Source organism: Mesoplodon bidens, assembly GCF_964165515.1.
Source record: "Mesoplodon bidens genome assembly, chromosome: 9".
Classification (NCBI taxonomy): domain Eukaryota; kingdom Metazoa; phylum Chordata; class Mammalia; order Artiodactyla; family Ziphiidae; genus Mesoplodon; species Mesoplodon bidens.
Genome location: NC_138166.1, coordinates 78,574,593 through 78,589,308, shown reverse-complemented (window position 1 = coordinate 78,589,308; position 14,716 = coordinate 78,574,593). Strand labels below are relative to the sequence as shown.

At 37.6% G+C, this 14,716-nt stretch overlaps 1 protein-coding gene across 6 annotated transcripts in view; it reads left to right on the top strand.

Moving 5' to 3' along the window:
• The window catches only part of CADPS2 (calcium dependent secretion activator 2), a 487,398-nt gene that overhangs the window by 316,519 nt on the left and 156,163 nt on the right, over positions 1–14,716 (top strand). For all 6 annotated transcript variants that reach the window (XM_081243761.1, XM_081243760.1, XM_081243759.1 and 3 more), the window contains 2 exons: positions 9,050–9,158; positions 10,469–10,669. In XM_081243761.1, the coding sequence (XP_081099887.1) occupies positions 9,050–9,158; positions 10,469–10,669 (310 nt within the window). The remainder of the gene's footprint in view (positions 1–9,049; positions 9,159–10,468; positions 10,670–14,716) is intronic.

The window sequence follows — 14,716 nt, the reverse complement described above, 5'->3', positions numbered from 1 at the left end:
CCAGTGGGAGAATACAAGGAATTAATGAGGATTTCCTATCATTTGTCAAATAGCAGACCTGGAAAATCTCTCTTTGTTCAGTGATAGATTTTAAAAAAGGGGTGGAGGAGGGGCTAATGGAGACCTATGAAGAGATTCTATAATATTGAATTCAAATATATTGATTTTATGTTTTAAATTTTGAGAAACATGGACTCTATTGAAAAGTTTCTAAAAATGAGATAAGAGCTGAGATTAATAAAAGAGATCTGGTAGAAATCAGAAGGCATTAAAACTAAAAACAGCAGCTAATTGATGTCCACGTTTTAGGCAGTGATATACAGAATGAACACTGCATAAAATGAAGTCAGTTTTATAGAAGACAATGGAGAAGCTCTGAAAGTCTGAAATGAAAACTACTCACAATGGCAGATATTAAGGAAAGAAAGCAAATATCCAATATAACAAAAATCTGTTTTCTAAGTGTAAAAAGAAGAGGACAGAACAGATAAACAGAGCAAAAATAGCAATAAAAGTAAGAAATAGTATAAAAAAGGAAACATTTTCTGATACTTAAAAGAAATTAAATACCTAGGAATAAATCTACCTAAGGAGACAAAAGACCTGTATGCAGAAAATTATAAGACACTGATGAAAGAAATTAAAGATGACACAAATAGAAGGAGAGATATACCATGTTCTTGGATTGGAAGAATCAACATTGTGAAAATGACTATACTACCCAAAGCAATCTACGTAGTCAATGCACTTCCTATCAAGCTACCAATGGCATTTTTCACAGAACAAAAAATATCACAATTTGTACGGAAACACAAAAGACCCTGAATAGCCAAAGCAATCTTGAGAAAGAAAAATGGAGCTGGAGGAATCAGGCTTCCTGACTTCAGACTATACTACAAAGCTACAGTCATCAAGACACTATGGTACTGGCACAAAAACAAATACAGATCAATGGAACAGGATAGAAAGCCCAGAGATAAACCCGTGCACTATGGTCACCTTATCTTTCATAAAGGAGGCTAGAATATACAATGGAGAAAAGACAACCTCTTCAATAAGGTTGTCTGGACAGCTACATGTAAAAGAACGAAATTAGAACACTCCCTAACACCATACACAGAAATAAACTCAAAATGGATTAAAGACCTAAAGGTAAGGCCAGACACTATAAAACTCTTAGAAGAAAACCTAGAAAGAACACTCTATGACATAAATCACAACAAGATCCTTTTTGACCACATCCTAGAGTAATAGAAATAAAAACAAAAATAAACAAATGGGACCTAATGAAACTTAAAAGCTTTTGCACAGCAAAGGAAACCATAAACAAGACGAAAAGACAACCTTCAGAATGGGGGGAAGTATTTGCAAATGAAGCAACTGACAAAGGATTAATCTCCAAAATATACAAGCAGCTCATGCAGCTCAATATTAAAAAAACAAACAACCCAATCCAAAAAATGGACAGAAGACCTAAATAGACATTTCTCCAGAGAAGATATACAGATTGCCAACAAACACATGAAAGGTTGCTCAAGATCACTAATCATTAGAGAAATGCAAATCAAAACTACAATGAGGTATCATCTCACACCAGTCAGAATGGCCATCATCAAAAAATCTACAAACAATAAATGTTGGAGAGGGTGTGGAGAAAAGGGAACCCACCTGCACTGTTGGTGGGAATGTAAATTGATACAGCCACTATGGAGAACAGTATGGAGGTTCCTTAAACTAAAAATAGAACTGCCATACAGCCCAGCAATCCCACTACTGGGCATATACCCTGAGAAAACCATAATTCAAAAAGAGTCATGTACCACAGTGTTCATTGCAGCACTATTTACAATAGCCAGGACATGGAAGCAACCGAAGTGTCTGTCGACAGATGAATGGATAAAGAAGATGTGGCCCATATATACAGTGGAATATTACTCAGCCATAGAAAGAAACAAAATTGAGTTATTTGTAGTGAGGTGGATAGACCTAGAGTCTGTCATACAGAGTGAAGTAAGTCAGAGAAAAACAAATACCATATGCTAACATATATATATGGAATCTAAAAGTGGTTCTGAAGAACCTAGGGGCAGGACAGGAATAAAGACGCAGGTGTAGAGAATGGACTTGAGGACATGGGGAGGGGAAGGGTAAGCTGGGACAAAGTGAGAGAGTGGCATTGACATATATACAGTACCAAATGTAAAATAGATAGCTAGTGGGAAGCAGCCGCATAGCACAGGGAGATCAGCTCTGTGCTTTGTAACCACCTAGAGGGGTGGAACAGGGAGGGTGGGAGGGAGACACAAGAGGGAAGGGATATGGGGATATATGTATACGTATAGCTGATTCACTTTGCTATACAGCAGAAACTAACACACCACTGAAGAGCAATTATACTCCAATAAAGATGTTTAAAAAAATAAAAAATAAAAGAAATTAGTCTGCAGATAAACAGGCTTCCCACATTTCAGGAAATGTAGTGAGAAGAGATCTTCATGTAAACATTCCTTTCAAAATATTTTTTCAATTAAAGATGTGTATGTTGCCTCGTATTTCCTTAACACTCAACTACTGAACTTAATAGAGTGTATCTACAGAGATATACTGTAGATATACTCTGTTTGATGGGAAATGGAGTATATCTACAGTATATATAATTTGATGGGAAATTGTGTGACTTGAGAAGTAGTATACATCCAAGAAGTTGTTCATGAATAAAAGCACTAGAAAATATTATGGTATGGGTGGAGGTTCAGAAAAGATACAATTCACCTTCCTGAAAATATTGAAAGTGGAGTTCCTGATATTTGAAAGGTGAATGAGTGTAGTATCTCAGAAATATCAAACTTAAAATATAAAAGAATTAAAGAGCATAATGATAAGAAATAGCTAAATCTAAATTACTGTTATAAATTTTTTTTTTTTTTTTTTTGCAGTACACGAGCCTCTCACTGTTGTGGTCTCCCCCGTTGAGGAGCACAGGCTCTGGACGCGCAGGCTTAGCGACCATGGCTCACAGGCCCAGCCATTGCGTGGCATGTGGGATCTTCCTGGACCGGGGCCCGAACCCATGTCCGCCGCATCGGCAGGCGGACTCTCAATCACTGCGCCACCAGGGAAGCCCTATAAAATATTTTGACTCAAAGAAAAACGTGAAAGATGGTTCCTAAAATACGTTATAGGAATATGAAGTAATTAAGTAATTATAACAATATGTGAAAGCTAAACTCCAGATTTTGTGAAAGTTAATGAATGGAGTGATAAAAATAAGCTACATTTTTCAAGTTCTATAAGACACAGTAAAAAATGATTTGTCTTTCAGTAAATAGAGAAAAGATGGGGTCAATGATATCTTTGAAAACTTTTAAAGTAACTAGTATAGATTAAAAATAGGATGCCAAGGAAATTGTAGTAGCCATATTACAGAAGACCGCGATATATATGTATATATATGAATTTTTAGTGTAAATGAGTTAAATGGACCTAGTAACTGATTCTCAGAGTGGTATAAAAACCAAAATCCAGATATACCACAAACAAAAGGCCAAAACATAGAGAAAGTAGGATGACAGTATTAAATTCAGACCAAGTAAAATTCAAGAGAAGTATTAAATATATGAAAGGATTATAACTTTATATTGGTTAAAGATATAGTTAACATTACTATAAAACAAGTGATGGTGATTTATTGAATATGTACCTGAGAGAAATGCCTCAACTTGCTTGCTGTTCAACTCACTTTTCTCTCTCTCCCCTACCCTTAGTAGTCTTTGATTATAGTTTCTTACAGATACCTAACTAAATATCTTATAGCTCTCTTAAATAGGAACTTTGCCAGAAATTAAGAGGCAATTGGCTTGTTATTTGGGAATACAGTTTTTAAGTTTCAGAATGTGAATTAGAATGTGGTATATCGGAAGGAGTACTTACTGGATTGAGGAGACTTGTATTCTACACTCAGGATGACCATCTCCTTCTGGGTGACCTCAGGAAAGTCAGTTTCCACATCCGTGAACTCTGGAGTTGAGATCACAACCTCAGGGGTCCATAACCCTCATCCCTCAATACCAGTATGTTTCAGAGGATAATCATATATTTTCTTTTCAGTGAAGCTTAGCTCTGAGAGTAACTATTTGTCACTTAGTGAGACTTGAGTCCTCTAGGTATCACAGCCTCTAGTTTCCAAAGTATTAAAAATCCTCACCACATGATTGAAATCTATAATTCTAGCAAATGTAACAATATTTTATTCCATTGGTGAATTTTTGCTGACTAAGTAAATACCTTGTAGAATGTTAGGACAATACTATCAAAAAGTAAATCTAGGGCTTCCCTGGTGGCGCAGTGGTTGAGAGTCCACCTGCCGATGCAGGGGACACGGGTTCGTGCCCCGGTCCGGGAAGATCCCACATGCCGCGGAGCGGCTGGTCCCGTGAGCCATGGCCGCTGAGCCTGCGTGTCCGGAGCCTGTGCTCCACAATGAGAGAGACCACAACAGTGAGAGGTCCGCATACCGCAAAAAAAAAAACCCAAAAAACAAACAAACAAAAAAACCCAAAAGGAGGACGTTCAAGAGAGCTTCCAGGTTGGTGAACACATGGAGATCTGGGGAGAATGGAGTGCTGGGAGAGAGCATGGACACTCCTCACTGTTTCTCCATACCTCGTCCCGTGCATCTCTTCCATCTGGCATTTCCTGAGTTATATTCTTTCATAATAAGCCTGTGATCTAGTAAGTAAATGGGTTTCTTGAGTTTTATGGGTCTCTCTAGCAAATTAATTGAACCCGAGGGGGTGTGCGGGAGAATACTGGGAACCTCTGATCTATAGCCAGTTGGTCAGAAGTACAGGTAACAACTTGGACTTGCAACTGGCCTCTGAAGTACAGGAGGGGGTCATGGGAACCTCCAGTCTGTAACTGGTTGACCAAGAGCACAGGTAAACAACCTAGGCTTGCAACTGGCATCTCAAGTAGGGGGAGTGGGAGGGCAAGCTTTTCAGACTGAACCCTTCACCTGTGGAATCTGATGCTATCTCCTGGCAGATAGTATCACAATTGAGTTAAGTTGTAGGAAAACCAGCTGGTGTCCAGAGCATTGTTTGGTGGTGGTGTAGAAACCACCCCTCACCCTCTCCCCACACACAGGTTGGAGCTAGGTCCAGGAACCTACAAGAACTTACATGTAAAATAAAAGTTTTAAAGCATGAGTGGAAATAATAAACACAAAATTCAGCATAATGATTACCTCTGGGGAGAGAGAAAAGGAAATGGGTTTGAGTAGGTGTAATATGTAGGCATTAACTTTTTCTGTCCGGAGGAGCCGGGGTCGGGGGTGGGGGCTTAAAGCATATATATATATACAAGAAGTTATGATTGAACAAAGCTGAATGGGGGGTATATACATGTTAACATATTATCATGTTTTTTATGCTTGAAATATTTCATAATTTTAAGATAACACTATGTTAAATCACTTTATGGAAGAATGGTGGGATTTTGGCCTAAGTTAAGTAAGAGAGTGAGTTGCTTTTTAGAATAAATAATGGAAGTATAATGTTACTGTTTACCACTTACCAACACCCCCTAAAAAAACACCCACAATCATATCTTTTTACACAAAGAAACTGAAGCTCCGATGGGAGCCAGTGGGTTTCATCTGTAAGCCTTAGGCATATGCAGGTGAGAAAGTAAATTCATTGGCCATCTATAAGATACGGAAAGCAAAAAGAAAAGGAAGTCTAAGAGTAGCAAGAACCGCAAGTGTCTCAAGTTATTGGACTCGCTGTTCCCAAACAAAGCTTTGGGTTTTTTTCCAAAATAGAAAAAGTCTCATTATAAAGTAATTAATATTCTTTGAAAAAAAACTTTAAACACTGAAAAACATAACTTTAAATGACCTATAATTGTACTATCTAATAATAATCACTATTTATAGTTTCAGTATACATCCTTCTATTCATATGTATATAGTGTTTACCGAAAAAAGCACACTACATTTTTTAAATCTGCTCTTCATGTTATATCTTAGAAAGAGTTTCATGTCCAGAAAAAAAAACCCGTCATATTTCTTTCAGTGGCTGTATGGCATTATACTACTGTGTGGTTATACCATAATGTATTTAATCAAACTTGGTTTTTCCAGTTTTTTCTCATATGCAATGCTGCCGTGAACACACTGCACATGCATCTTTGAGTATTTGTCCATTTGTTTCCTTGGGTAAGTTCCTGGAAGGAAATTGGCTGGATCAAGTGTTCATAATCCATAATAAGTCTTTTGGTATCAGTCAGGGTTCTCCAGAAAGGCCAGCAGGCTAGAAACTCAGGCAGGAGTTAATGCTGCAGTCTTGAGGCAGAATTTCCTCTTCTCCAAGTAACCTCAGTTTTTGCTCTTATCTGCAAATCACCCCACATTGATATTAGTTCTTTGTTGAATATATATTTTGCATACACCTTTTTACTTTCTTTATGGTATCCTTTAATGAGGAGACGTTCTTAATTTTAGTGTTAGTTCATGTAATCTTTTTTTTTTCTTTCCTAGTTAGTTCCTTTTTGAGTCCTCTTTAAGTAATCTTCGTCTACTGAAAGGTGTGCTTATGTTTCCTTAGTTTTAATTTCTGTTCAAAAGTGGGAAAGGGAACTCTCATTAAGCAAAGTGTCTTCCCTGGAATCCTGTGTTGTAGGAAATTTTGCAATTAGATTTCAATCCACCAGACATCTTTTTCTCCTGCTCGGAGCAGCACCTCCCCCTCACTGCTTTGGGGGAACTTCTAAGAGCCTGCCCATTGTAGCATTCAATAGTCTTTGCCACAGATGTGAGCTCTTGACCCAGACTGGGCTAACAGTGGTACTTTTGCCCCTTGGCCACAGTGAATGGTCCACATACAGCCTTACACCTAAGCTGAGGCAATCAGAGGTGGCTGCAGAGCTGTTGGCAGCTATGGTTCTAGCCCAGTGAGACTTCAGGGTAAGGACATGAAGCCAGTTCCTCAAGAGAAGCAGAGCAGAGAGACAGCAGACCTTGGCCATGTTGAGTCCCTGGCTGCCTAAAACCTTAACTCCACCCTTGACCTTCCTGTGGGGTTGGCTATGTGGCCCAACAAATTTCCAACACTTATTAAGATCTTTTTTACTTTGGTTAAGTCTTGAAATATGTGTGCTTGAAAATGTGGTTCCATGATTGTATGTTTGAGAATGCTCATAATATGTCTCATTCTTGGAGATTCACAATGTGTATTAGCATATTAAAGGCCGTAAAGAACCTGCAGTAAAAGAAGCCTGTTTGTCTTTATTTAACCTGATGATTCCCAAACTTTTTTTAATTGAAGTGTAGTTGATGTACAATATTATGTAAGTTACAGGTGTACAATATAGTGATTTACAGTTTTTAAAGGTTATACTCCATTTATAGTTATTATAAAATATTGACTGTCTTCCTGTGTTATACAATATAACCTTGTAGCTTATTTTATGCATAGTAGTTTGTACCTCTTAATCCCCTCCCCCTCCCCCCTTCTCTCTCCTCACTGGTAACCACTAGTTTGTTCTCTGTATCTGTGAGACTGCTTCTTTTTTTGTTGTATTCATTAGTTTGTTGTATTTTTTAGATTCCACATGTAAATGATATCATACAGTGTTTGTCTTTCCCTGCCTTATTTCACTTAGCATAATACCCTCCAGGTCCATCCATATTGCTGCAAATGGCAAATTTTCATTCTTTTTTATGGCTGAGTAGTATTCTATTGTGTATATAAACCACATCTTCTTTGTCTGTTCATCTCTTTTTGGACACTTAGGTTGCTTCCATACCTTGACAATTGTGAATAATGCTGCTAGGAGCATTGGGGTGCATGTATCTTTTTGAATTAGTGTTTTTTTGTGTGTGTGTATTTTTTTTCAGATATATACCCAGGAGTAGAATTGCTGGGCCATATAGTCATTCTGTTTTTTAGTTTTGTGAGGAACCTCCATACTGTTCTCCACAGTGGCTGCACCAATTTACATTCCCACCACGAGTGCACAGGGGTTCCCTTTTCTCCGCATCCTCTCCAACATTTTTGTTTGTGGTCTTTTTGAAGATAGCCATTCTGACAGGTGTGAAGTGATATCTCACTGAGGTTTTGATTTGCAGTTCCCTAATGATTAGCGATGTTGAGCATCTTTTCATGTGCCTGTTGGCTATCTGCATGTCCTCTTTGGGAAAATGTCTTTTCAAGTGTTCTGCCCATTTTTTTAAATCAAGCGGTTTGGTTTTCTTTTTTTTTTTTTTTTTTTTTTTTTTGGTATGTGGGCCTCTCACTATTGTGGCCTCTCCCGTTGCGGAGCACAGGTTCCGGATGCGCAGGCTCAGCGGCCGTGGCTGATGGGCCCAGCCGCTCCACGGCATGTGGGATCTTCCCGGACCGAGGCACGAACCCGTGTCCCCTGCATCGGCAGGCGGACTCTCAACCACTGTGTCACCAGGGAAGCCCTGGTTTTCTTGATATTGAGTTGTATGAGCTGTTTATGTGTTGAATATTAATCCCTTATCTGTCCTGTCATTTGCAAGTATTTTCTCCTATTCAGTAGGTTGTCTTTTCATTTTGTAGATGGTTTCCTTTGTTGTGCAAAAGCTTGTAACTTTAATTAGGTCCCATTTGTTTATTTTTGCTTTTATTTCCTTTGCTTTAGGAAACAGATCCAAAAAAAATATCGCTGCAATTTATGTCTGAGTGTTCTGCTTATGTCTCCCTCTAGAAGTTTTATGGTCCCAAACTTATTTTTAATACAACTATATTTTTATGGCTCTTCTATTAATAAATAGCTCATAGAATATTGGCCAGCAGGTCATCAAACTGGGAAATGCTGGGTCATAGGCATGAAAGGCCTAAATGCAAGCTGATAAATGAAAGGTGCTTAATCTCTGAGCAAGGTTTTAAAAGATGTGAACATTTAATAATTTATATGCAAATCATATGTTTGGGGTTTTTTTTGGTCAAAGAGTCTTCTGATAAAGAAAAACCTAGAAGATAAATTTAATGTAACCAATATGTAAACTTTTTTTCTCATGCAGGTTAGCCAATACACCTTTGCTATGTGCAGTTATAGAGAAAAAAAGTCTGAACCACAAGAATTAATGCAGCTTGAAGGATACACTGTGGATTACACAGATCCCCACCCAGGTAATTCTTAGTTTAATCACTTTCCCTGCCTCTCATATATTCATGAAATTGTCATAAATATCCTGTGTCTATTCTCCATTTCAAACTCCATTCAGTGAATGTTACATATTCCATTTATATACCTAGACAAGATTTGATGGGATTTGAATTATATCTTTATGAGGCTACTTAGTTTTAGCCATAACTCATCATCTCTGTTATCTCAGTACAAGGATGAAATATGTGAAAGTTACTGTAATGGGGAAATTATATGAGAAATATCAGCAGTGCTTTCAGAAACTTCTTTACTGAAAAGCAAAAGGTACAAGAGACAGAAATAGGGAAAGAAATAGCTAATGAATAACTGTATATTATATTCTAGTAATTTTCTCCCCATCATCACATTCTTGTACTTCTCTCCCTCCCTCCTAATATATTAATGCTGTGTATAGTACTGGACACTCAGTGCTTGAGATTAGTGAGTGAATGAATAAGTGAATGAACGAATGAATATATGGAGATTAATGAAATTAATAAAGTGAAGTTAAGAAATATAGAGATACTAATGAATAGATTAAGAAATTATTATAGATTAAAAATAGAAGTCAGTGATCACATTCACTGATCAATCACTTAAAATGCAAAATATCTTCTCTGTGAAAGAATTTTGCAAAAGTAAAATACCATGCGATGTAAGTATCATGTTTGTCTTGGCTGTATTTTTTTACTGCTAAACTGGTCATATATATCTCCTGCATATAGAATGAGGAATGTGCCGGCAGATAATGACTTTCTTCTCTGGTATGAAATATCAGACTTTGCTATGCCTTCCTTTGGGGTAGGTTTGTATGTCTTGCAGAATGCTGCTTTGTTATAAACTGTTCCCTAAGCTAACTTTAATTTCCAAAGTGATATGGAAGTGTATCGCTTCGCCTTATTGTTTTCCTTCAATTCTTGGATTGTGGATTTGATCCTCAACTAAAAATGATTCAAGGCATTGAGCTCAAATAGCAAATCAGTTCTTTTCCATGAGACCATTTAATGAATGAGGTTAAAATCTGCCAATTGTGTATGGTTTTTTTTGTTTTTTTGTTTTTTTGCGGTACACGGGCCTCTCACTGTTGTGGCCTCTCCCTCTGCAGATCACAGGCTCCGGACGCACAGGCTTAGCGGCCTTGGCTCACGGGCCCAGCCACCCCGCGGCATGTGGGATCCTCCCGGACCGGGGCACGAACCCGCGTCCCCTGCATCGGCAGGCGGACTCTCAACCACTGCACCACCAGGGAAGGCCCTGTGTACATTTTTAACAATGTCTTTTTTTTCCTCCATAGGCCTTCAGGGTGGTCAGATGTTCTTTAATGCTGTTAAAGAAGGAGACACTGTAATATTTGCAAGTGATGATGAACAGGATAGAATATTGTGGGTTCAGGCCATGTATAGGGCCACAGGTCAATCGTATAAACCCATTCCTGCAATTCAAGCCCAGAAGCTGAATCCTAAAGGAGGAACTCTCCATGCAGATGCTCATCTTTGTAAGTTTTGTTGAAAAATAATTTGATTATCAATTAATAACCTTAATAAGATATAAAATTGCCTGAGTCAAATTTGTTCAGTATTATAGTTTACATCATTAACTGATTCCTAACTGAATAAGAATAGTTCATTTTAGTAGTCATAGAATCAGTTATCTAATTTTTCAGACAAACCTGGAATAAATGGTGCCTATGATTTCCAGTCATGAATTTGCCAAGCACTAGGATGTCTCTGGGAATCTCAAGAGCGTAAAAGAAAATTGATTTTAACTTACTGTAATTTTAACTTACGTGTTCTATTGAAATGGGAAAAGTATTGCAAAATCAAACTGGCATTAAGATTCCAGAATACCAAAATGATGGACCATAACTTTCTAGAGTTGTTTCTAACAAACCAAAAGGATATTAGGCCTATTTTCTGTTGTAGGTCGGAAAAAAAAAGTCATCAAGGCAACTTTCTTTTTCTAGATACCTTTATATTCATGTCATTTTCTCAATGCTAATATAAATCATTAAGAACTAAATTTTTCATTTTAATTTATAAGTAATTAATAACAAATTATGTAATAATGATAGAAACATTTTCAAACGTAGCTTTAATAATCATTAAACCAAATGTTTTAACTTGTTATGCTCCTTTTCAAAACTTCTCTGGTTCCTTCTGTAATATAATAAATCAGTGTGTCTTTAACTGTAAGCTCAAATTGGAACTTTTCATTCAACACCCTTTTACTCTCAAGCTTCTTCTCCAGGGAGCAGCATTTTGACATTCATTATTTTCTTCTTTCATTATTTTCTTCTTTCTTCTCATACTTTTCATGCAGCAAATAACTATTTTCTGTTCTTTTTAGACACCCGTTAGTATTACATTTAGACATCTTAAACAAAGGCACTTGAGGCCAAATGAAGATGGAATATGAGCTCAACTCCAGATTCCTGCATGCTTTAGGCTTCAAAGTGTACACCTTTAAACTTATCCCGATCCACCTTCAAGTGATGATGGCACTTCATACGTAGTATATGCATCTCACAATTGTATACTTCCATATCTCCCTTCCTGGCCCCTGCACAATTCTGGTCATACATTTTACTTCTACAAATGTTGTAAATCTCACAATACATTGGTATTATTATTATGCCTTAAACAGTCAAATACCTTTTAAAGAAATTTAAAGAATAAGAGAAAATGTTGTATACTCAACCATGTAGTTACCATTCCTAGCACTCTGTATTCTCTTATAGAGATATTTCACTTCTGAAAGGACTTCCTTTGACTTTTCTGTAGTGCTTTCAGCTTTTAGCTTTTTTCTATATGAAAATGTCATTATTTTACCTTCATTTGGAAAGATGCTTTTTTTCAGTACTTTAAAGACTTTGCTCCACTCTCTGCTAACTTGCCTTTTTTTCTCCTGATGAGAAATGTGCTATCATTTTTTGTTCCTTCCTCTGTATATAATGTGTTTTTTTTCTCAAGCTGCTTTAAAGATTTTCTCTTAATCACTGGTTTTGAGCAATTTGATTATAATGTGCCTTGGTGTAGTTTTGATTAATTGTCCCCAGTTCTGGCCCAAGACTATTCTTAAAGACCCCAACTGATGACCAGTGAAACTTGAGGTTTTATTTTCTGGCTGTTGGGAACAAGCACTGCTCCAGGCTCTGTGTCAATCTGGGGCATTGTCCCGTCTAAGCCTTTAGGGTGGTTCTTTCCCCATCCTCATATTGTTGCCTCCCTTGCGTGAGGCGGTCAGTATTCATTTGAATACAAAGTGGGTCAGCGAGAGGGAACAGTAGTCTTTCCTGCAAACTCCAGCAGCCTTGGCCTTCCTGAACTGTTAGCTCCATCTTTTCAACTCAGGGAGACCACAGGCTCTCCCTGGGTTCTCCTTCCCTGAGCCACAGCTTTGAGAGTTTCTCCTGGCATTAACCTGGGGCAACTAAAAGACTCATCTCACTTGTTTCCCCGCCTCTTAGGAATCACCCTCCTATGTTGCACAATGTCCAAAATTTTGAGAACATTTAAAAAAATATTTTTTACATGAATTTTTAGTTGTTTCAGGTAGGAAGTTTAATCTGTTTTTAATGACACTGTCTTAATCAGAAGCAGAGTGATTGTTTTCTTTGTTAGAGCAGCGTTTCTCAATCTCAGCAAGGCTGTCATTTTGGGCCAGATAATTCTTTGTTTCAGGGGTTGCGGGGAGGGCTGTCCTGTGTATTATAGGATGTTTAGCATCATTCCTGTCTCCTACCCACTAGATGCCGGTAGCACCTGACCGCACTGCCCCACCCCCCGACCCCAGGTCTGACGACCAAAAATATCTCTAGACATTGTCAAATGTTCTAGGGAACAGGGGAAAAGCTGGGGAAGTTTTACCCCCATTTGAGAACTGCCGAGTTACAGTGACTTGAAAATTATTTTTGTGAAAACGTTTCCCTCATTCACTTGTGTTCCAGTATTTTTTCTTTACATCTTGTGTGCAAGGAATACCCAAGGTGTGTGCTGATATCATATCAACCATCTTACACACAATGGCAAGAAAAGTGGACGGGAACCACTGGTCTAGAACATTGAAATCATGACTAAATGATACAGAATTACTGAGTAAAGGATCTAATAATCAGTTTATTAAGATAGCCATATAACTTTTTTCTAGCAAAACCTTTCTATTAGATAACAATGTGTTGTCAAGGCAGTGTTGATCAGGCTAAGTGGAACTGAATTTTCTAGCCCCTTGATAAACTTGTTTTAAAAAAGCTAAATTTGTTCTAAAAAGCCAAACTGTTCCAGTCGCGTTAAGAGCTTTCTTGTATTCCAGGCTGTTAGTAAAGTTTTCTGTCAGAGCAGACACTGCTGTTTTACCTTTCTTTAAAAAAGGAAAAAAAAAAAAAAAAAAAAAACAAAGAAAGAAAAGGAAAGAAGAAAGAAAAATGTGTTTCTACCTCATCCAGATGAGCTACTGACCATGACCTTTATCAGAGATGCCACTGGACTGCTCCAGAGAGTAGTTTTGCATTTCATATTTTCCTCCCTTCCTTGACTTCTGTGTTATTTCTTTTTCTCTTTCTTGATCATCTCTTGGAAGAACAACTTTTAGAGTCATTAGTGTAAACTGAGAAAATAACATGAAATTAAAATGACTCAAAATAAATGTTTCTAAACATTTATTTAAATGTTTAAATATGTTTTTCATTTCTTTGCTGACCTATATAGCTGGTAAGGGTAAGTATTTTTATGATACTTTTTTGCTTCACTGTATTAAATTTTTTGTAATGATAGGATTTTTTTTAACATCTTTATAAGAGTATAACTGCTTTACAATGTTGTGTTAGTTTCTGCTGTATAACAAGTGAATCAGCTATATGTATACATGTAGCCCCATATCCCCTCCCTCTTGTGTCTCCCTCCCACCCACCTATCCCACCCCTCTAGGTGGTCACAGAGCACAGAGCTGATCTCCCTGTGCTATGCGGCTGCTTCCCACTAGCTATCTATTTTACATTTGGTAGTGTATATATGTAAGTGCTCACTTCGTCCCAGCTTACCCTTCCCCTTCCCTGTGTCCTCAAGTCCATTCTCTACATCTGTGTTTTTATTTCTGTCCTGCCCCTAGGTTCATCAGAACCTTTTTTTTTTTTTAGATTCCATATATATGTGCTTGCATACAGCATTTGTTTTTCTCTTTCTGACTTACTTCACTTTGTATGACAGACTCTAGGTCCATTCACCTCACTACAAATAACTCAATTTTGTTCCTTTTTATGGCTGAGGAATATTCCATTGTATAGATGTGCCACATCTTCTTTATCCACTCATCTGTCGATGGACACTTAGGTTGCTGCCATGTCCTGGCTATTGTAAATAGTGCTGCAATGAACACTGTGGTACATGACTCTTTGAATTATGGTTTTCTCAGGGTATATGCCCAGTAGTGGGATTGCTGGGTCATATGGTAGTTCTACTTTTAGTTTTTCAGGAACCTCCATACTGTTATACATAGTGGCTATATCAATTTACATTCCCACTAACAGTGCAAGAGGGTTCCCTTTTCT